Raw genomic sequence first — 22,769 nt, forward strand, 5'->3', positions numbered from 1 at the left:
TCTGCTCTTCCTGTAAACCAGAGAAATTCTCAATCATGAGACAATATATTGACTTGATATTATGTTTTTAAACTGAAATGAAGGTCAAAATATAAAACTGAAGCTTTTCTAGTACACTGAAAAAATAAAAGGTGCTGCAGGCAAGATGTTGGCTGCTGCTGTTTCCACATATTCCTGCCTCCTGTTTCTCATAAATCCAAAAATCCTTTTTTGTCTTCAGCTGAATTAAGAAGTTAAAGTAAAGGCTTTTCTGATTTGTAATGAACTTGAATACTCTCAGCAACAGGACCCTTTGAAGGTGATAAACAGCCCCTGGTCTGCCATCTCCAGTTGCTGAATGACAACTGGAAGTTAACTTGCACAACAGATTTTCAGATGTCAGCATCTCAGCTGGCCAATAATCACCTTTCAGCACACAGGAATTTCAGCTCTATGGTTTTGTTTGAGCTGGAGCACATCTTTTGGAAAGAAATTTAGCCTTGATTTAAAGTCATTTCAACAGTCTCCCCAAAGAAGGAAAATGCACTGAATGGATATAAAGAAGAAGCAGCCTTTCAAGCTTACAAGCTGTCCCTACAACTCTTCACTACATCTGCAATAGGGAAAGGATCAGTTTGCTCAGATTTCATGTTCTGTAGTGGTGGGGCAGTTCAGATTTCACCAGCAAAACCTGCCCTTTCCAAAATGAACTTAATTCTCATTGTGCTGGCAACAGCACTTCCCTCTGTAAAGACAGCTTAAATACTCTTTTGCTGTGCTCTACAGGAAGAAGAGGTCTCCAGAAATCTCCTCTGTCTCTCACTCCTGCTTGCTCAGAAAAGCTCATTTTGTTCAGGTATTGTAAAATAAACAATCCCAAAACCTTTACTCGGTAAGAGGCACACAAAAAGCTGTGACAAGGATTTGCTCCACTTTGTAGTTCACTCCCAGATACTAGGTTTTTAGAGCTTGAAATCATGCCATTTTTGATAGAACTTTTCACAAACAGCATTTAAGCCTCTCTGCTGGAGATCACTCTCAATTTCCACTTCACAGGTAGAGAAACAAAAGTATGGAATTATGAGATAACTTCTGTTTAACAGAGCAGTTTAAAAACTTGCAGAACTTTGGATCTTTTCAAATCCTGCTCAGCAGTAACACTGGTACTCATCCCTGTCCCTGTGACAGGTACATTCCCATCCCAGCTGGCAGCATCCCCCGTACCTTCACAGCTCTTCTCATCTGAGTTGTCCTGGCAATTGGCTTCCCCATTGCAGCGCAGGGCGCTGTCTATGCACTGCCCACTCTCACACTGGAACTGGCTCTCAGAGCACACGGGGCAGTTCTTCTCGTCACTGTGGTCCTCACACTCGGTGAAGCCATCGCAGCGCCAGGCCACCGGGATGCAGTCAATCTCACCTGTGAAACAGGTGAACTGCTGAGGGGAGCATGTTGGTGGTTCTTGGGAAATCAAGCAAACAAACAGAAGTTAAGAATCCAGGTGAACAAAGAGAAGGACAGGTAAGGACGAGAGCTCAGCTGCTTTCCTATATCAAAGTCAAGGTCACTTCCACAGCCACTGTGTTCACAGCCACTTTTGCAGACCTCGAGGCCAGTGTGACTGATGCAGGCTCACAGCAGCAGAGGCTTGACAGATGAAGAACAAGAGGAACAGAGAAACATGCACACTCAAAACACAATTCTTCCCATTTCAGACTCTCACACCTTTCTCATAGTAAGATTTCATGTCAAAGTCATTGCACTCTTCAACTCCCCCTTTGCTGCAGCACCACTGTGTACACAGCCAATGGCTTACCCTCTTTTTCATGCTTGACAGTCATTGTATAGAAGATGTTAAAAGGATGTAATTTGCTGCAGATGGATGCACTGTGTGACTCAGTGTCTAGTTATGTGCCCTTCACAGCTCTATTCAGTCAAAATTATTTTAAAACAAAAAACCGCTCCATCTAGTCAAGTTCCACTACCTCAACACATCTGTTAGCTGTTATTTAACATTTACTACATTAACTGTTAATCTCAGGCAGTAAGGAAGTGTGGATCTTTTCCCTTTTTTTAATCTCCCTTTCCTCCCACGGCTTTTTGGCCTGGTATTAAACTTGCTCTGAGAAAATATCTGGATTATGTTAGCTCTTGTTCCATTGTGAGACCACACGTCGCCTCGATGGCGAGATGATTGCATAATAACCCCATTCAGCCCAGTGGCACCAAAGTGCCTGTCCTGTCCCCCATTGCAGCCCCACCCCAGAGACACCAGGGCGTGGGCTACAGTGGCCATGGAAGGAGGCAACTCGCCCTTCTGGGGCTGCAGTTCAGAAAGACACGCACAGGGTGAGCTTGGGGAGGACAACAGAGAAGATCAGAACAGCACAGACTGTGCAGTGTGCCAGAATGTGAGAATCCACCACTGCCTGAAAAGGCAGAACATGGGGAGTGACAGCAAAAAGTAATGAAAATCATACAATTAAAGAATTAAGTTGAAATAATTCAACTTAAGTTGAGTCTTAAGTAGAAAGGGTGAACAGAAATCCTTATTCAGCAGTTAGGGATTTTTTTTCCTCTTCCTTTACTTCTTCTCAATACTTGCAAATTTAGCTGGAGGGTGGAGGGAAAGAGGTGAGTCTGTCCAGGTGTGTAACAGCACCTGGTGCACTGTCACATTCCTTGGCTCAGAAGCCATCCCTGAAGATGGAGACACTCCCCAAGGCTGAAGCCAAGAGCTCAGGGACACAGAAGTGGGGAAGGACTCACCTCCACAGGACAGCTCATCCTGCAGCAGCACCAGGTGCACGGGGCAAGAGCAGCGCGTGGAGCCGTCCCCCTTCACAATGCAAATGTGGGAGCAGCCACCATTGTCCTGAGAGCACGGATGCTGTCCTAGGGTTTTAAAAATGAGACAGGGACTGATAAGAAATCCCCAACTATTTTATGACCTTTCAGTCATTTCTTCATTACTCCCTACCCCCTGGGGAGAGGATTAATGAAAAAATCTCTGGTAATGTTGTATTTTGTTGTGTGTATTTCTTTATACACATCTAAAATCATACATGACTAACTCTCCATGATCTGAAACTACTCTAAGAATTTATACTGAAACAGTACTCAAAGCATTTTGCTTCTTGTGTGAGGTAGCAGTAGTTCTCTGCAGCAAATGGCACATTAATAACACAAAAAGATGTCTTGGATTCCCTACTTCATTTTCTCTACCAAAGACCATTAAAAAAATAAACTTTTCTAATTTACGAATTCTGAAGCTTCCACACAATCTCTGAAACTCAAATTAACATGCTCTAGATAAATATGTCTCTACATTTTAATGTTTAATAAGGACAACATACTTCTCTTGCAACTCCTGACAGATTTACTGAGATTAATAGCACACAAAACTAGTAGTAGTCTGCACTGATGTTTTAATTAAACATCCCCAGACATTTTTCTACATATTTCTCCAAGGCATGCACCAGAGCCTACTAACCAGGCCTATTTCCTCCAGGATGACAGCAACTCCACTGCTTTAACCATTCATCTCCCACCACTTCAAGCATGTGTGTGTGGAAAGGTAAGCAGAAACTTTTTAAAAGTGCAGCCATGATCAACACAAATTGCTATTTAATACACACTTCCCTTTGTGCAATGCAAAGTTGCTCCTCTGTCAATTTCACTTTCAGTATGAAATACCACCACCAAAAGTTGTTCACTTTGCCTTCAAGGCAGGCAGTCCACTGAAACATTGACAGCTAGTGACAGGCCCTGAGAGCTGTGCTTGCCTAAACAGTGAACACCCCATAGCAATGCACCAGCACGATCCAGAAAGTCCTCTATCAGGGATAACAGGATGTTTCCACTGTGTCTAGAGACACTCAAATGCCAGGTGCCTGCATGGGACTACCAATCAAGTTGTCATCAGCAACAAAACACGATGCTGGTGCTGTGATAGATTTCCAGTCTGTTGCCAAGTGCCTGAAGGAAACAACCTAACAGCACCGATACCAGCTCCTCACCCCCTCCATCTGCACTGATGTGGATCAGCAACAAGGCACGACAGGCTCGTGTCTCTTGGCTCCAGTCTCACAGGCCCTGCTTGCACCTGCAGGCAGGGATTGCACTCACTGTATTCCTGCAGGTTGAGCTCCTTCACAGCATGGATGTCACTGAGTTGTGCAATGCGGGCCTGGACCTTTGTGCGTCCTTCTCGACCGGTCATATCAATCTTCTCAATCATCTGCTGCTGCCTGTCAATCCAGTAGAGCCAGTTCTCAAAGACAGTCAGGCCCACAGGCTGCAGGATATTGGAGTCTTCCAACACGATCCGGTTAGCACCTGCAGAAGGGAGACAGGGCTTGGTTCAGCTAGGCAGAACTATCAGAAACATCTCCTACACCACTCACACCATTATTTTTTCACTATTTTTATGCTACTGGGTAAGCCTACTACAAAACCCCAGGCAGTTCTGGGTCCTCTGATGCAAGACTGATGCATTTTGCAGACAGATGATCAAATATTTTTTTTTCTGCTTTCACCAAGAAGAGAGTTTTTGTGCTCAAAAAATATCTAGTGTATTTAAGAAGCACCTGGAGTGGAGGGGCTCATCTCTCATGAGCCTTTCCAGGCTCTTATCAATATGATGGAAATCAGGAGCTCTTTTCATTCTTCTTTCCCTTTCTGAGAGATTAATTGCTTTGTCTTGCCATACAACGGGGAATAAGAAGATGGATTATTGGCTTCAGCTAACCCATACAAGATAAATTCCAAATGAAAGCAGGCTAATTAGGACTTCTCACATGAATGATGAGATTAACACTTCTGACTTCCTCATGTTCTTTCCTTTCAGCTATGCTACCTTCACTAAGCTATTAGTGCTAAATGGGGAATGTTCCTTTCTTTCTAGCAAAGACTTTCCTGAGTTCCTTCAGCAATCACCAGGAGCAGACAAGAGGCCTTACACCCCTGAAGAGTGGTTGTTGATTTCTGTGCCAGATTTTCTGGCATTAAATACAGCCAAGAGCAACTGTCACATTTCATGGTTAACTCTCCACATGAATAGAACACAGCCAACAGTTCTTTTAAAGGTATCACTAAAGTCTGTCTGAAGACAGTGAAGACTTTGTAACTCACACAGAAGAAAAATGTTAGTTAAAACCTGAGGGCTCAGGAGGGAGGCTTAATCCATGCTTCCTTTATTTAACAGGATGACGTGGCCATTAACAGTCAAATATTCAGTGAGTTGATCAGATTCTGTGCACAAATTACTTGCAAAGCACATGGAATCTGCTTCAGTTTTGAGAAGCTGAAACAGGATCACACAAGTCAAGCTAAAGCTTGAAAATTTACCTCTAAATCCTGGTATTTCTGATATGTGAGCTCACTGCTGTGCTTTTTTTTCACTTCTACTACAGCAAACAATATCTTTACCTTGTTCATCCATAGAATGATTTACCATAAGTTTTAATATTTTTGTTCTGTACAACTATACTGGAGTAACTGAATACCAGGGAAAGAAAATCTATATTAGCCACACAATTTAACCTTACAGGACAGAAGACAGATGCACTTCATGATTTTATACTTCAAATAAATTCTATCTATCCTTTGTTTAGTAGCACAAGGGGTTTTTTTGCTTGTTGAGAATTTAATCAACATTATGTTAATGATGATGACTTATAAACAAATTCAGCTATGAAAAATGTATTTATCACCTTTTCACTAAATGCACAGAGAGCTCAGAAGTTAAGCAACCTTCCAAACATTTACCAGGCATTAAAACCTGAAGGAAAACATGGGAATTCAAATCAGCTAGGCTGGGCTCTCACCACCCCTTTGGAACAACACCAGCAATGATCTGATTAAGAAAAGACGATGAATTCTGAAGGAGGTTATACCCAGACTGATGTAGAAATTAATAGACTGAGTGATGTAAGTCAACCTAAATAACTGCAACCATCTATTATAAACTCCAATAACATGACTAATTCTGTCAGGAAAAGGTAAGAAACAGAAACCTGCATCTTGAGAAATAAAGTTAAGCTGAGAATAGGGCAAAATGCAAGGAAGACAGGAAGGAATACAAAAGCTAAAACCTTGACCTACCCAAATGGAGTCTATGCATGCCCTGCTCTGCCATGCATGCCCATGTCAATCAGCATGGCATTTTGCAGTATGTTCCTAAAGCTCTGAAGCTTAATATTTTCATTCCCTTAATGTCTTAATCTTTCTTTTTAATATTTGTGACCAAGTGTAACTGACTATTTCTGACTAAACTGAGACATTAAATCCCTTCTTCCATAAACCAACAATGAAACCCGAAGCTGACTCATCAGGGTGCTAGTCTCCTTTATTGGGAATGTCAGATGAAAGGGAGACATGATTAAGAGGAGCTTTGTCTCCTGGCATCACCATCCCCTTTCCAGCAATACCATTTACAAAAAGACTTAAAACCAACCAAATAAATACAGAAAATCAGGACACACCCATAGCTCATTCTATTTCCAAATAAAAATGACTTAATTCCAGAATCATTAGACATTTCCAAATCACACTAATTATTCTGGAATAGAAGAACTAATTTCCAAATAGTTTCCATGGTAGGGAGCTAATTCCAGTCATCTTTTCATAAACAACCCCTTAATCATGTGAAGAATCTGGTTAACTTCAATAGGATCTCCCATTTGGGCAGAATAACCAAGTCCTAACTGCATGCCTGAAGGACAGGGAGGAAAAGAAGGACTACATCACATAAAAGGCATCCTAGCTGTCCTTGTCTTTATGGGCACTGGAATCTACAGAATTGACAGAGCAAGAGACTGAATGTTTTTAAGAAGCTAACATGCAGAAAAATTACTCTGCTGGTCAAAAGAGCTTATTAATCAGCATTCCTAAGCACAGGAATGCATCTCAGCAGTCAGCAATTTATCCTGGTGATTATAGCAATCTATCTGTGGTGCAAATGCCAAAAAGCAAGGGAGGTTTTGGAATGGTTTTTTCTTCGAAATATGGTTTGTAAAGTAAATCTTTTACTACATAACATTGGTGATCCAACAGCCACATCTTTAAGGGAAAAAAAAGAAGCAGCAGAATCATTAAACCTAGACTGAATTAGAATTTAGACCCATCTCCTTGTCTGGTGTCCCAATTTCAGGCAGAGAACAGACAAAGAGAGAAATAAAGCACGTGCAATATTCTCCTGCCTGTTACTCTACTCTTGCTAACCCTGGATCTGGGACAGCTTGGAATGTACCAAGCAACCCCACAGCACTTTTTTTTTTGTTCTTTAATAATTCACTAACTCAGGTTGTGTCTTGCATTTTAAAACAGTAAACAATCATGATATCACAGTTCAGTAGTGACCTTGAATCTTCCAGTGACACACCACAGAAAAAATTACTGTCTTTCTGAGCTTTAATTCCAACCATCTAGGAAAAACAAAATGTTTTCCAAACCAAAAGCTTATTCTAGGAACTTAACAAAATGCTGAAAATCCAAGTGGTGTCAACAGGGTTACATGCTGCTGCTTTGAATGAAGGTACCATGTCATAAGTGGAAGACATTACCACAAACATTATTGCAAGCTGTCATAACTCCTTTTATGTTTTCAACTCTCACTTCCAGCAACAACATCCAGCCCAATCTGTATCACAAATTGGTACTGATGTTACATGAGGCAGCTGAGCTGATCCAGCACTTTGTTGGATTAGGCTGGTAAATGAAAGACATTTGTCTTTCTTACCCAATCTGGACCATATAATTTTCCCCTCTTCTCTTGCTCCACTTCTGGTTGCTTGCTGGACCCTTTCCTGAACCAATGCAGCTTTCCAAGCCAACAGAACACCATTCTCTATTTGCCTTTTTCTGTATAATGTTGTTAGGATATTGTTAAATGGGCTGAATGAACTCAATTCATAGAGGAGGTCAGACAAGCAGCATAACCAATCTTGGGGAGCAAGCAAAGAGAATTCCACAGCTGGAAGAGGGAGGTTTTTGTCTTTTGAGGACAGAGAAATGTTACATCTTCTCTATCCTTCTCACATCTTTTCACCCCATATGACAGGTACAAAAGTAACCTGGACACCTGCTGCTTCAACTCTGCAGGACATATTTTTCCGCTAACAGGGAATTTTCCTCCAATTGACAGATTACTGCACTGAAAGCAATGCCTTTAAAAACAACCCTTTTTCTCCCCTTTCCAAAACTGCTGCTATTTATTCGTCAGCTGACTTTGGGAAACTACACAAAGGTTTTGCAGTGAGAAACCAAAGTCAATAGCATGTGTAGCAATTAATAATGCAAATCACAGAGTCATGAAACTGTAAAGACACGCTGCATGAATCATGCCCATTCCCTGGCTGGGAATTCAGGGAGTGATTAGAATCATAGTACAGACTGTTTATAGTAAGAAGGAAAAGATGACACCTTTCTCTGCATTCCCCCACACCCACACCACACACATGAGTCACTGAATTAAGGTGCTACTCTACCTGAAAGGTCACTGCTTTCAATCCTGCGCAGATCTGAGTCAGCCCAGAACAACTTGCCCAGCTGGCTGTCAACAGCTAAGGCGATGGGCTTGCTCAAACCACTGAAGAAAAGGACTTCTCGCTCAGTTCCATCCAGTGCTGCTCTCTCAATTTTAGGAGATCTCTCCTGGAGGTTGGTGAAATACATGTATCTGCAACAGGAATGATTAGAGGAAAAAAAAAAGTTAAAAAGTTCATTTGATCTTTCCACATTTTTTTGCTATAAATCCAAGACATCTTAACAAATGTCAAAGTTGTTTTTCATTCTGCCAAACAGAAAACAAGCTGCAGCAAGAAAACAACTTGATTCTCAAAACCCTGGGCCTGAGTTTTGCTACATACCCTTTCTCTGGATTGACCACAATGGCTCTGGGCCTGTCCTGATCCCCCTTGAGCACCACTCCCATGGGTCTCCCATCCAGGCGAGTGACGTTGATGACGTTGGTGGCCTCGCAGGTCCAGTAGATGTAGCGGCTGTAGATGTCAATGCTCAGGTCGTAGGGCTGCATATCCAGGTTCTGATTGGGAACTGGACTTGTCACAACAGTGAGGCTCTGCAAAGGAAAGAGAATCAACACACATCTTAATCTAATGTGAATAACTTCATTTGCTATGGATGCACCATTTCTACTGCTCAGAAAAAGGACACAGCCAAAATATTAGCATAAAATAAGGAGAGCCCCAGGTTCTGTTGCCACACCAACACCTTTGATAAGATAGAGACACTTAGTCCTGGTAGTTTGCTATGATGGCAATCACACAAGCAGACTGCAGCTTGTAAGACTTTGCAAGTTTGACCAGTAAGTCCAAATTCAGCTGCTGTATTTCCTCTACTTTTTTGACAACTCAAGAGTTCAGTTTGGATAGACCCAAACCCAGCACATTTAACACTCTACAATAGAAATGTAGCACCACTAATTCCCAAAGCGGCAGCTGAGCAGAGAAAAACAAATGCAAAGTGAGGCCAGACAGCACTTGAACACTGGCCTCATTCTTCTCCACCATTGCTGCCATCTCAGTTGAAGGACATGAGGGTGGTTAATAAATGGAAGGCAGCTCTGCCAAAGATGGAAAGGACATCAGCCAGTGTACAACCCTGACTTCTGAGCATTTCCAGCTAACACCTTACTAGTTCAAGGTCTTGCCTTCTACTGGTCTAGACTTCTGGAGCATGCCTTTTTCTTCTTTTTTAATTATTATACTTTTAGATAGAACCTCATCAACATATTTCATGGACATTTTTAAAATTCTGAAAAGGATTAATAAATCAGTAAACATGGCCTACATAAACGTTTTGGAAGCCATGGTTGTGAAGTGAGCAGCCTCTACCCTCTCATCCCCAAATTAAACTTTACCAGAAAATTTGCCTAACTTTACTTGGCTTGTCACCTCTATGAAATGGTGTGCCTGCAAGTCTTCATTTGTTTGTTCTGCTGAAGCTGGCAAAAACATGGTGGCTTTGACTAGTTTTGGGTATTATTTAGATATTCCAAAATTAAAAGCATTGCTAAATTAAGAGTCAAGGCTGAAGGGCATACAGCAGGATCCAACTACTACCACACCCACCACCAGAAACCACACTCTTAAAATTCAACTGAATTCAACCTCTCCTGTGTTGTGTTGCTCATCTTAGTCTCTCGCTTGCCCCACATTCAAAAAACCAGGAAGAAAAGATCTATTTTAAAATGCAAATTTGAATAAGCAGTCACTGGTCACAGTTAACCTCACTAAACTTCACCATTCTACGTTTGCTAGCTATATACCTTCCTTTTTCTTCCTCCCTCTTTTTCCCCAATTCTTCCTCAACTCATTTTGCTGTGGTCATTCAATAAAGGCACATTGCTTTTTGATTAATACTGCACAAACCACTAGGGTGTTTTTTTGCACTCTGAGATCAACCCATGAACCATCACAAAACCCATGTGTAAGGCTGGCTTGTGACAGCAGCCCTGAGGATACCTGGCTGCCATCCTCCTGTGCCCTGCGGATGACGTTCTGCCGCGAGTCGATCCAGTAGAGCTGCTTGTCCAGGGGGTCGTAGTCGATGGCGCGCACGTTGCGCAGGCTGTGGATGGGCAGGATGATGTCCGGGCTCTGCTGCTCGTCTATCACCATGCGGTTGATGGCGTTCTTCTGGCTGAACAACAGGAACGTGGTAGGAGCTGCATGGGTTAAAAAAGAAAAGGGGTTGAAAGGGTTACACGTGGCAATAACACTGGGCAATGACATTTTTATGTTTAAGAATAATAACTACTGTGGGATCTCAGCACCTCAGGACTGAGGTGCCGAGTCACCGAGACCACCCTTGGGGGGCTCGGGAGTCCTGGAATGTTGCCAGAAGTGTCTGGTGGCTGGACTTTGATCCTACACAGGAGAGACACTTGTATGAGGATAGGAGGGGTTTCACTGGGGTGAATGGTGAAGGGATTAGTTAATTAGAGGGTGAAACACAGGGTTTAGGATTTCTGTACAGGGGGGTTTAGAGAAGTAAGATGGAGAAATTGGGGCGTGTCCTGTCCTCCTTCTTCTTTTCCTCCATCTTCTGTGGTGATGGTGGCACTTTGGGATTGGTCATTACTAAAAGTGCACTGGTCAATAAGGGTGAAAGGTATTGGGGAAAAATTATAAATATTGTACACGTAACTTTGGGTATAAAGATAGGTGACCGCCCAGAGGGGGGGGAGTGTGCTCATGGCTGCTGAGCAGAGCTCTGTCGGGCCGATAGAAAATCTTTTGGATAAACAATTAATAAACACCGAGACCGAGAAAAGAACTGAAGCCTCTTCTCGTCCTTTGAAACGCGGGCTGCCCCAAGGCCACCCCGGGCCTTTCCAGGCCATCCAAACAGCCGAAAATCGGACAAACTACAATCCGTAACTAGACATGTTTTCATTCCCCTTTTCCCTCTTCCTTTGCCAAAACCAAACAAAAAAATCAAACATAACAATCCCAATCTCTGATGAGTACGAAAAGTCTTTCAAATTCACTTTTTACTATAAATGTCTGTATGTGAAAGTGATAGGCAAAGAACAGATTTTTTAAGCGGCAGGACTAGTGAATGTGAAGACTTCTGTCACAAGCAGTAACACCGGGCATTTTTGTGTTTAAGAGTGACAACTACAATCCATAACCAGATATTTATTTCATTCCCCTTTTCCCTATTCCTTTGCCAAAACCAAACGAAAAATCAAAACATAACAACCCCAATCTCTGATGAGTACGAAAAGTCTTTCAAATTCACTTTTTACTATAAATGTCTGTATGTGAATGTGGCAAGCAAAGATCAGATTTTTTAAGTGGAAGGACTAGTGAATGCAAAGACTTCTGTCAAAAGCATCTCAAAGAAGAATGGTCAAATGTGCCCCTCGAAGAACTGTCCATTTTCTTTCTAAAGGGGTCTCAGGGAAATGCAGCTCCACTATACTGAAGTAGAACCCTTTGCTAGGTGCACTTCTGCTTGCAGAGGAAGGTAAGAAAAAGCCAGCACTGGTTCCTTATTTAGATGTTTCAGGGGAAAGAGATTGACAGTGGTTCAGTCCTGTTCCTACAAATCCTTTTTCTGCCTGTACTGGAATGAAACAACTAATTCATAGGAAAATTTCTGAACTGTGTGTGAGGCTGTGTTTTTGGAGAAAAATGCATTTGCTCTTCTCAAAGCTATGTATCTTTACTATTGCTAGGTGGTTATCTGGGAATGACAGCCTGCAATGAGAAAAAGAAATCTCATATTCTGTCCTGCAAAAATTTCCTGGACAAATGTTTGTTCTTTGTAATTAGAAATACCATCAAAGAGCAGAAGGTAAGATTTCAACACCCCATACAGCTGTAACAGTAAATACACAAAACATTTAATACATCATTGAGAAAAATTATCTGTGTATTACATAGCTGGGTCAGAAATCAGAGAAGGGAGTGAAAGCATTTTCCTTTTTCAGAGGTTTCTTTTCAATAATGCTGTACCTGAAGCCACTGCTGTGCAAGATGGTACAAGAGCAAATTGCCAGAAATGCAGCTTGAAGCCTCCCTGAAGTTTGTACAATCAATTCTCTACAGCCCAAGCCCTGTAGAGAGATTAGCAGTGGGACACTGCATTCATTTACCAGCCTGTAAAACAGGTAATGCAGCACCTGGGAAAGGGGAGGAAGCAAAAGTCTCCTAGAGAACATCATCACCTTGCTTTGTTATTTTAGCACAGCTTTGAACAGCTATTCTGACTGCTGGGAAAAAAAAAAAAAAACAGAGAGGAGTTTCCTTGGAAACCAACACTCTCTCCTAACATCCTATAACAATCAGGCCTAATTGCAAGGTATTTCTGCTTTCTGGAAAATCTCTATTTTCCCTCCAAGCACTTCTCCAATAATTTCAGCTGCCTTCTAACTTAACTCTAAACTGTGTAAGAAAGCACAAAAAGAAATAAAATGAAGACAAGTTTATATGAATGTGTACAGCAAAATAATGGATTCAGAAACATCAAGATTCTTACCAAAAAATTATGATAGAAATGGAAAGGTAAAAAACTTAAGGTAAAACAGTGCAGGTAAACATGTAAGCCCCTAAAATTATTTCTACTGTTCCCCAAAGATACCCTCTCACTTTCTAAGACTGCCTGGCTTACAACTTTGAATTGATGGCTCATTATAAAAAGCAACAGCAGAATTTCTCCCCTTGAGACTCCACATCTCTGAAACAGTACCAATTTCAGAAATCCCTTTCCAGTTTTCATCATTCTCCCTCCCAACAGTCACATAATTTAACTGTATTTTTGGCAGCAGGCAAATGGAGTGCATTGAGTATGTCTCCTGTGTAACCCTGCCTTCCAACTTCATGACACGTGGTAGGTCTGAAGAGATCTCACCAGAGTATAATTAAAAGAACTATGCATGCATGAGCAGGGGATTCTGGAAGGGAGGACCTCTAGACAGGGCCTGGACTAATAATGTTCAGGAGGTAGATAAGCAAGTAATACAGGCAAAAGAAAGTTAAAACAATTCATGCTCCAATTACAATGTCCAAAAAAAGGAATTAAATTATACACAGAGAGGCCTAAATCTCCAATTAGCTACAAATGAGAAGCTGGAAATTTCCCAGGTTTGAATATAGCAGAGGAAAACTCCTAATCCCACACAAAGAGCCCTGAACTGTACCATGGGGAAATGGTTCTATTTGCTTACAATGTAGTTCCTGTATTTTGCTCCTTGCTCTGTTTCCAGGAGCATTTTCACAAGAAAAACATGACCTTTGATTATTCTGCTACTTTTTCTCCACTGCAAGTCAAATTCCTCCACCTAGAAGATCACAGTCCCTATCAGAGAGGTGCCTCTAACTTGCACAAACGTGAAAGTATCAGGGTGCAAGAATCCAGCTGTCATGCAGGGGCCATTGTAATAAAAAAAAAAGGAGAGGAGAAGTCCAGAACATATGGGGAGTAGAAAAGCACAGTTTTTGGAAAATCATGGTTTTCAAAAAATGCCATGAGGTGCCATTTGTGCAACAATCTGCCCAGCTTTTGGCTTTAAGACAAGACAAGTTGGATGTCTCTACTCATGCATAATGTGGATGAGATACAATCTGTCTCTCTGTACCAGGAATCTCTTCACCCACTGACTAATGTGAATGACACCAGTGGAAATCAGCCATCCAGATTTGCTGCCAAAATTATGAGAGCTTCACTGCAGCCAGTTATTGAGAGATGGATAAATTATTTGGTTAGAAACTAATTACACACAGCCTGAGGGGCCTTGTGGTTTGTATTCTGCACAACAATAACGAAAAATGGGGCTTGGCTGCACTGAGATCAGGAACCAGACTGCTGGGGAAGCCATGGAGCCCAACCCATCCTCACTGAGGAAAAACACTTGTAGAGGTCTGAGAGTGGCCCACCTCAGCATCTCATCAGCCAGCAAACACAGCTACTGCAGAATGAAATCCTGACCCCATAAAAGCTGCACAAAGTCTAGAATCCAGACTAAAGTATCACATATCCTTTATGCCAGGCAAGGCTAGGAAGATATAAGCAGATAAATAAACAAGCAAGTAAGCACTTGAAGAGGGTCTGACAGAGACACAGAACCAAAACATTTTTGGCTCTTGTGTTTACACAGATGTAGGCAAGCCACTGGAAAAGTTCACTATCAGCCATTCTTCTTATTTAATTAAGACATTGGTATGTTGCAAGATTATTTTCTTGGGGTTTTTTTGCTTTCAACATCCTATGTTGTCTTAAAACTCAGTAAGATATTACTAGTGGAAAACTGTAAAACTCTTCTTTCTTCCCAGTACAATGCTGGCATGGGTCACTAAACACATGCTCCTGCACTTCCTGTTCATTCCCTATGGCTTTCTTCAGAACCCAGGAAATTCCTCTGGCTGCCCTGGAGGACTCGAGCCCCTGCCCAGGGGGCTCAGAGACCCTGGCACAGAGCCCAAGACCCCTGTGCCTTTGATTTAGCCCTTGGAAAAAACAATTACCAATCTCATATGAAGAATTACAAGCCACGAAAGTTTAAGTAGAATGATGGTGAATTTGTCACGGGGCGAAAAATAGATTTTTGGGGTTTTTAGAATGGGGGTTCAGGGGGCAGGCAGAGTGCCTCTTGCTGAGCAGACCTCGGCGGGACAGGAGAAAGAATTTTATAGATAAGATACAATAAACAACTTTGAGACTGAGAAATGATGAGTTCTGATTGCTTCTTTGACTGCAGGGCTGGGAAAAGAGACATTCTAACCTGTGACAGTGTTCACAGGGGTTTTCAGATTGGGGAAGAGACGAGGATCTGACTCTGTTTCAGAAGGCTTGATTTATTATTTTATGATATATATTACCTTAAAACTATACTAAAAGAATAGAAGAAAAGGTTCTTATCAGAAGGCTAGCTAACAATAGAATAGAAAAGAATGATAACAAAAGCTTCTGTCTCGGACAAACAAGCTGACTGTGATTGGCCATTAATTAGAAACAACCACATGGGACCAATCACAGATCCACCTGTTGCATTCCACAGCAGCAGATAATCAATGTTTGCATTTTGTTCTTGAGGCCTCTCAGCTTCTCAGGAGGAAAACTCCTAAGGAAAGGATTTTCCATAAAAGATGTCTGTGACACTAACCTATCTCAGGGTCACTGTGAGCAGCTAGAGACCCCCATGGCTTACCACTGCAGGTCCTGTTGTCAGAGTTCAAGGAATAGTGAGCTGGGCAGCCACAGACAAAGCCTCCCACGGGGACAGCCAGGCACAGGTGGGAGCAGTGCCCGTTGCTGGAGGCACACTCGTTCCAGCCCGCCTGCCGGGAGGAGTGGAACACCAGGATGTCCATCACGTAATCCAGGTGGCCCTGGATGATGGTTCGGTTCTGCCCGCTGGTCTTGTTGGCGCGCTCGATGCTGCGGCGGCTCCAGTCTGTCCAGTAAATGTAATCCTGGTACTGGGTCAGGCCAAAGGGGTGAGGCAGATCGTCAGCTATGATCTCACGGTCCAGGCCTGTGTAAAAAAGAGGGGACAGAAAAGTGGGGTTACATGGGCACAAGCAGTGCACTGCTGAACGTGTCCCTGCCCGGAAAGGTTAGCACGCAATTACTTTACAGAGTAAATGACTAAGTAACGTACAGCAGTCAAAAGGAATCTCAGCCTATCACAGAAATGCACCAATCCTGCTTGCCATTCACAGAAAAATGTGCTTTACTGAAGAAAAAATGTCAATGCTGAAAGGCATCAGGGGTCTCAGATTCTGTCCGTCATGTCATATGTCATGATGTCGTGATAAACAATCTCCAACCACATTCCAAAGCAGCAAAACACAGGAGAAGCAAATGAGATAGTATTGTTTTCTTTTTCTCTAAGGCTTCTCAGCTTCCCAGGAGAAGAATCCTGGGCAAGGGGATTTTTCAAAATATATAATGGTAACACCCTCCTTCCCAAACTGACAGGATGCCTCTCAATCTAATGCAGGATGCTGACACTGTATTTCCAGTTGAGCAGCTCTTGCACCACACTTTCCCCACTGCTTATAAAAAGAAAATTGATATGAACTTAATGAAATACTCCATTGCATTATGAGAAAAATTAAATGTACAACGCTAAAATAACTTGTCTATGGAATGTCACAACATTCTGCAGCAGCCAGAAAGTCAGGACAGGGAACAGCTAATTGTGTATACCATGGAAATGTTAAGAGTTCTTAAGGAGCAAGAAATGGCAGGGGGAAATTATTTCAACTCTGTTTTATTAACTACTTCATTACCATAGTACCTCCTGCTGTGTGCTCACACAAAATGATCAGAAGATTATGAAGCACAAAGTCATTCCCTCTTTGCACACAGAAGTCAAGGATGCACAGCCCCACACTCTGCTGTCACCAGCCACGGGCACAGGGAAAAAGAGGCTCTAATACTGTTTCCAATCCCACATTTCAGAGGGAAACATGCAGCAGGCCTCCACAGTACACCAAAATATATGAGAAGCTAAAGAAAAGCTTTTCTATCACATGTAATTCCCATATTGCATTTTCCTGTTTTGATCTTTTTCTAGCTTTGTTCCACTACTGCAAGCATACTGTTTAAAGCAGACTAACTCCTTTAGCATTAAATACTGGCTAATATACAACAAGGCAGTTCAGTCCTGTGGGTGCTGAGAAGTTAAAACAAGGTACTGTGCAAATCTGAGAGGGCCTAGGTCCTCCACACAGTACTCTGGAACAGTGAAAGAACAAAATGTTCCACCTCCATTTAGCTGCAATTTTAGTTTATAAAATAATCACAGACCCCAGCACAAGAGAACTCTCCTGCTGATAAGCACTAGCCAGGAAAAGGTCCTTAACATGCAGAATACAGGGGGAGAAAATGTCTGAGGATACTAACAAAGATATAAAACCAAATTGTATTAAATTTCATGTTGAATGAGATGTTGTTATCTTTTCTTTTTACCTTTGTTAAGTATTTTCTAGTGCTCTTGAGAGTAGCATAACAAGACTCTCCAAAACACTGCAAGATGACATATTTGTCCTACACGTAACTGGAAATATGTACACTTTGTGTAATTTTAACTTTCTGAGCAAGCCAATCACAAGAAAATCAAGGCCTTGCTAACCACAGTGTCACATGAACGTGAATTACAGAAGCAAACATTAAAGGCGTGTGAGGTCGGGAAATTTTATTTCTGTCTGTTGATGTGTATCTTTGCATTATTTAAGCCACAATTTGCCACGAGGGATCTGCAAAAGGCAGCATGGCCCTGGGGATGCTGCCCAGGGCTCTGGGGCTCACCTAACATGTTGGAGGACTCGATGAGGTTGGTGTCCAGGTCGGTCCAGTAGAGGCGCCTCTTGGCGTAGTCGATGGTCAGGCCGTTGGCGCGCCCCACGTTTGGGACCAGCGTGGTTCTCTCACTGCCATCCATGGCAGCCCTGTCAATCTTGGGCTTGCCACCCCACTCAGTCCAGTACATGAACCTGGTTAGGACAAGAAAGAAAAATAATTGCATTCAATCCAAGAGAACTCCAGAGGAAAACCAAAACAAAAATCCTTAGAAAGATAAGAGAAAAAGAAGAGCTGTAAGTTCAAGCATTGTGCTAAATTAGGTTGTTTTTTTTTTTCTAAAGTGTAGTCAAGTTTCCTCAAAATGCTTCCAAGATTATTTTTTCCCACTTGGACCTGGATTTTCACCAGCAAGTTCTGTGTGACAGCACTTTGCTAGTAACTAATCTGTGTATGTCATTTAAAAGGCAGAGGCTGGCAGTGAGGCACCTTCATTATACCTGGTTATTTAGCAGGGTGTTTTTGCAGAGCACTTATCTTCTGTTTCTAGTCAGCTGTCTCTCAAAAGAAGGAACACAAAAAGGTAGATCTGCAGGGTACTTTTGTTAAAAGGTGCCACCACTCATGTCCGCACAACTAAGTCATCACATGTACACAAGTGACTTACATCTCAGCCAAGACACACAAATCTGTGTGCAATTTCCACTAGAGCAAAAATACAATTATTACATACTCACATACCAGCTTATGCCTCATCTGGAAGAAGGACAGACTTGCACATGTCTACATTTTCTTTAGGCACTGCACAGTAGAGTAGGATGTATATTTGTATATTATATACTTGATGGCTAGTTAGTCACTTCCTCCAAAATATGAAGCTGATACCACTTCAAAATAAAAGTGAGAGGCAGCTATCCAATATTTATACCTTTGAGTTTTAATAACTCCAATAACAACGCCCTGTGAAGCCTTTCAGTTCCAACCAACTGCACAATAGGAAAGGTTGCCTCAGACACTGATGATCAATGGGGAGAAGTTCACTGGACACCAGGAATACTTGCAAACTTTTCTTAAAATTTCTGCAAGTACTTTGGCTATAAATTTTGCAAGTTGGACACAGCATGGAGCCAAGTGTTAGAATTGCCCCCAGGGCAGCAATGCCTTTAAAACTTCCATTTAAAGTACAACTATACTGTATATTTATATAAGTATACATAACATATAAGTATAGATAATCTGTAAGTATTCAGCTATACTATTGCTGTAAGGAAAAAGGGGCATTCTGACCCAAGTAATTTTTATTTCTGATCTGTGGTGAAGAGACAAAGCACTGAATGATGATAATCCTTGGGAAAAACCTACTTCCAGTATAAAACCAGAATCATCCATAGCAGCCTTTTGTTACAAATGAGTAACTGGATCTAAGAATCTGATGTGGAATTCTCATCCAGGCAAGCCCTGGCACATCAGAGCGGAATCCAATCTAGGATCCCACTGGAGGTGACCATTGCCACCACCTTACTGAAATAAAGCAGAAAGAATGTGTTTCAAGTTCTCTCTGTTGCTATAGCTCTCACAGCGTGACTGGGAACTGTGATAATGTCATAACCCTTGTAAATGAAGTTCCTTCATTTGAAAAATAATGCAATATTGGTATAACCTCAAACATTTTTTGCAGTAATTAATAACTGTCGAGTGAGCGTTTCAGGGTAGAAGAGCTATTTCAGAAGCTGAATAGTTAGCTTGGCTTGCCCCATTCCTTCCTCCCTCTCCCTGTTTATTGCCCTACTTTTGCTATCACACTTCAATCCAACTGAGAAGTTTCTTCTCAGAAAATCTTTCATTTGGGGCATAGGTGATTGCTTCCATTCCTTCTCTGTCCTTCTTCCTTTGTCTGTACAAACTAAAAGGTTTCCTTATCTGAAGAAATAAATACCTTGCTTATGGTCAGACTATAAACTTTGCTCTCCCACCCTCAAATTAAATCATTTAATACCTTCATTGGACCCTAACTTGTGATAAAAAGAATCCTAGTTTCCAAAATGATAGATATTTCCTTTCAATGCTGTAGTCCTTTTCTGATTAATGAATTCCATAAACCTAAAACGACTTTGATTCTGTGGTTAATTAAAAAACTAAATATAAATCCCTTTCTAATGAGCTGCTCTGAATTTTATTTATTTTTTTAGTATTTTTAATGATTATTCAGGACATTAAGAGTGTATTTCTCTAAATTACCAGGTTGTATTCCCCAGCTCAGTTCTCTTAGGGTTTACAGGCAGCGCTTCACTACCATGCCCTAGAGGAAGCATGGCAATGTTGTTTTTCTCTGTTCACAAACACAGAATTAAACCAGCGAGTTACCCCTCGGCAGGGTCGAGTGCCAGCGCCCGGGGGCTGTCGAGATCCTTCCAGACGAGCACCTGGCGGTGCTGCCCGTCCAGCTTGGACACCTCGATCCTGTTGGTGCCAGTGTCAGCCCAGTACAAGTTCTTCCCCAGCCAGTCCACGGCCATGCCCTCGGGGTAATCCAGGCCAAACTCCACCACGTGCTCCAGCGCGCTGCCGTTCATGAACGCTCTGCTGATGGTCTGCAGGGATGCAAAGATACACAGGCAAATTAGAGAACTTACCAGTCTGTCACTGTTTTCTTTGTTGGATTTTAAACACTTTCAGATTTTAGACATCTCATAGGAAAGAGGATCTTACAATATGCTACTTATTTGCAAAGCAAACAATGCTGCTATTCAGAAGTAATGATTTACTGCGCTCTGTGAATGTATTCTGTGTCAATTACAATAGCATTTCACTGGGGAAATAAATGGGATAACTAGTCTGCTTGAATTAAGCATCTACATGACAAAGTGACCTTAATAACTCAGTGCCAACTTCGAGGGGGAAATATTTTGGCTCTCCCAGGACTATACAAAAGCATCAATGTTATAGCACGGAACACTATTTAAAGCAGCCTAATGAAACAAAAGTGCGGGACAGAACAGCAAGTAGAAGAAAACAACCAAACAGCTGATGAGCTCAGTAGCTTCAGTACTGATGGCTAAATTTAATTTCACTAAACACAATCTCTTCCTGGACTTTTATTCAAAAGACTTTTTAAAGTCTGCCATCAGGATCAGCCTGTGACAGCAGATACAGCCAGAATTCCATTTTAATAATATATTAGAGTTTAGGCATTCCCTGATAAGCCTGAAAATGTTACAATAGTACAGAATTCTTTTGGCAAACAAGGGCTACCTTTCCATGTCCTCAATATTTTTCTCTGCACACACTCTTCATACTCACAATCAAACAGAAAGTGACAAATCCCTGATTTTCATTAGTTTGAACACAACCTACTAATTATGCCAATTTGTGACAACACACAGCAGTGCAGTGTACTGATCAGTCTTCATGTGTATCACTTATGCAGCTCAAAAGAATATCATGCTTAGGGAGTTCAGCCAAGTCACCTCTGGCAGACTCATTTAAACTCTGTGTTTTTAACTACTATGATTCTCCAATTGTAAAAGTCCATAAGTTATTGTTGGCACATTTCTCAAGTCAGTTGCAGAAAATGTAATTAAAAACGAAACTCTTTTACATATCCCTTGAATTTTGTAAATCCCATTAATCAACCTACTCTTAAAGACCTCAAGGAGTATAACAGCCAACATGGGCTGAATCTCTACCTTCAGTGAAATGTCAGTCCAGTAAATACGATTGTCTGTCACATCAAAATCCAGAGCAGAAGCCTCCTTGACCCCGGTGAGCGGGATAGCAACGTTGTTATTGTTGGTTTCGAGGGAGATGCGCCTGATGTCTGCCCTCCTGGAGAAGAGCAGGAAAGCTTCTGGCACGATGCAGGTCCTCATGTCACTGATGAGCTCCAGGCCGATGGGGCAGGCGCAGCGGAGCCCTTGGGGTCGGTACAGGCACAGGTGGCTGCAGCCCCCGTTGTCCTCTGCACAGGGGTTGGTACCTAAGCAGGCAGAGAGGAAAAGCAGCCATTGCAAACTGCCTGCAGGTGAAACGTGAACTAGTCCTCACAGGCATCAGCCACACTATGAGTCCTCCAAAAAAAATGCAGTTTTTCTCCTTGTATTCTCTGATCAAATTATTTTTCATTCATTTCCTGTAATTTTTTAGACAGACCTTACTCTCCTTTCCTCACGCCAAGAAACAAACCCAGCACTAGGGAAAGGGATCTGGGCTTCAGCAGCTACTGATGATCCCAATTCACAGCACAAGCACTGAATGCATGGTAGGTGTATGTTCTGCTGCCTTTTACAGTACACTGCTCCAGCCACATACCCCCTTGCATTCCTGCAGGTAAAAAACTCACAGAGCTATTTTCACATCCATTCAATGGTCTCTCCAGAATGCAAGTGAAGCAGCTCTTTGCAATACTCACTTATGTACATGCTGGAAATTGAACTGAGAGAGGCTTGGCACTAAGGAATTCAATTGGCCAAACAGTTGCAAAGAGGGCTGCATTCAAAACATGGTACTTTGGAGCATCAGCCACACAAAGATACATATCAACTACATTTCACTCTTTTCCTGCAGTACAATCCAGACAGGGAGAAGCTGCAAGCCTTATCCATACAGCAGGATACTCAGGGACTGTGATGAGTTCTGTGATGCTACAATTATACTGCTACCAGTGCTTGGATAGCCTAGGATAGGCAATTTAAAGCTAGATGCTGCCTTTTTACACCACAAGCACTACAGGGCAGAAAGTATGTCTAGGTTTTTTTAAAGATAATTTTCTAATATTAACATAAAAACTATTGAACAGACTAAAACTGACTCATTCTTAGCTTTTGCATACTGGGAGCACATGTTCAGCTTGATATTCTTCCAAGCTACAGAACTGAAGCTCCTCACAGAAGACCCAACCTATTGTATTTGCTGGGAAATGTCCCAACAAAGGCAGGAATGATGGATCTGACTCCATGTTCTCAGAAGGCTAATTTATTATTTTATGATACTATATTATATTAAAGAATACTATA

At 41.9% G+C, this 22,769-nt stretch overlaps 1 protein-coding gene across 2 annotated transcripts in view; it reads right to left on the reverse strand.

Moving 5' to 3' along the window:
* The window catches only part of LRP6 (LDL receptor related protein 6), a 115,839-nt gene that overhangs the window by 12,621 nt on the left and 80,449 nt on the right, over window positions 1-22,769 (reverse strand). Inside the window, exons 9-18 of one of the 2 annotated variants that reach the window (XM_064736911.1) lie at window positions 21,444-21,733; window positions 20,122-20,348; window positions 17,767-17,951; window positions 15,659-15,985; window positions 10,467-10,669; window positions 8,850-9,061; window positions 8,469-8,659; window positions 4,108-4,317; window positions 2,749-2,874; window positions 1,204-1,398 (exon numbers count right to left, since the gene is read on the reverse strand). In XM_064736911.1, coding sequence (XP_064592981.1) covers window positions 1,204-1,398; window positions 2,749-2,874; window positions 4,108-4,317; window positions 8,469-8,659; window positions 8,850-9,061; window positions 10,467-10,669; window positions 15,659-15,985; window positions 17,767-17,951; window positions 20,122-20,348; window positions 21,444-21,733 — 2,166 coding nt within the window. Of the gene's footprint in view, window positions 1-1,203; window positions 1,441-2,748; window positions 2,875-4,107; window positions 4,318-8,468; window positions 8,660-8,849; window positions 9,062-10,466; window positions 10,670-15,658; window positions 15,986-17,766; window positions 17,952-20,121; window positions 20,349-21,443; window positions 21,734-22,769 lie in introns of both variants that reach the window. The other variant, XM_064736905.1, reaches the window with a different exon arrangement.

This window comes from Zonotrichia leucophrys, chromosome 1A (assembly GCF_028769735.1).
Source record: "Zonotrichia leucophrys gambelii isolate GWCS_2022_RI chromosome 1A, RI_Zleu_2.0, whole genome shotgun sequence".
Classification (NCBI taxonomy): domain Eukaryota; kingdom Metazoa; phylum Chordata; class Aves; order Passeriformes; family Passerellidae; genus Zonotrichia; species Zonotrichia leucophrys.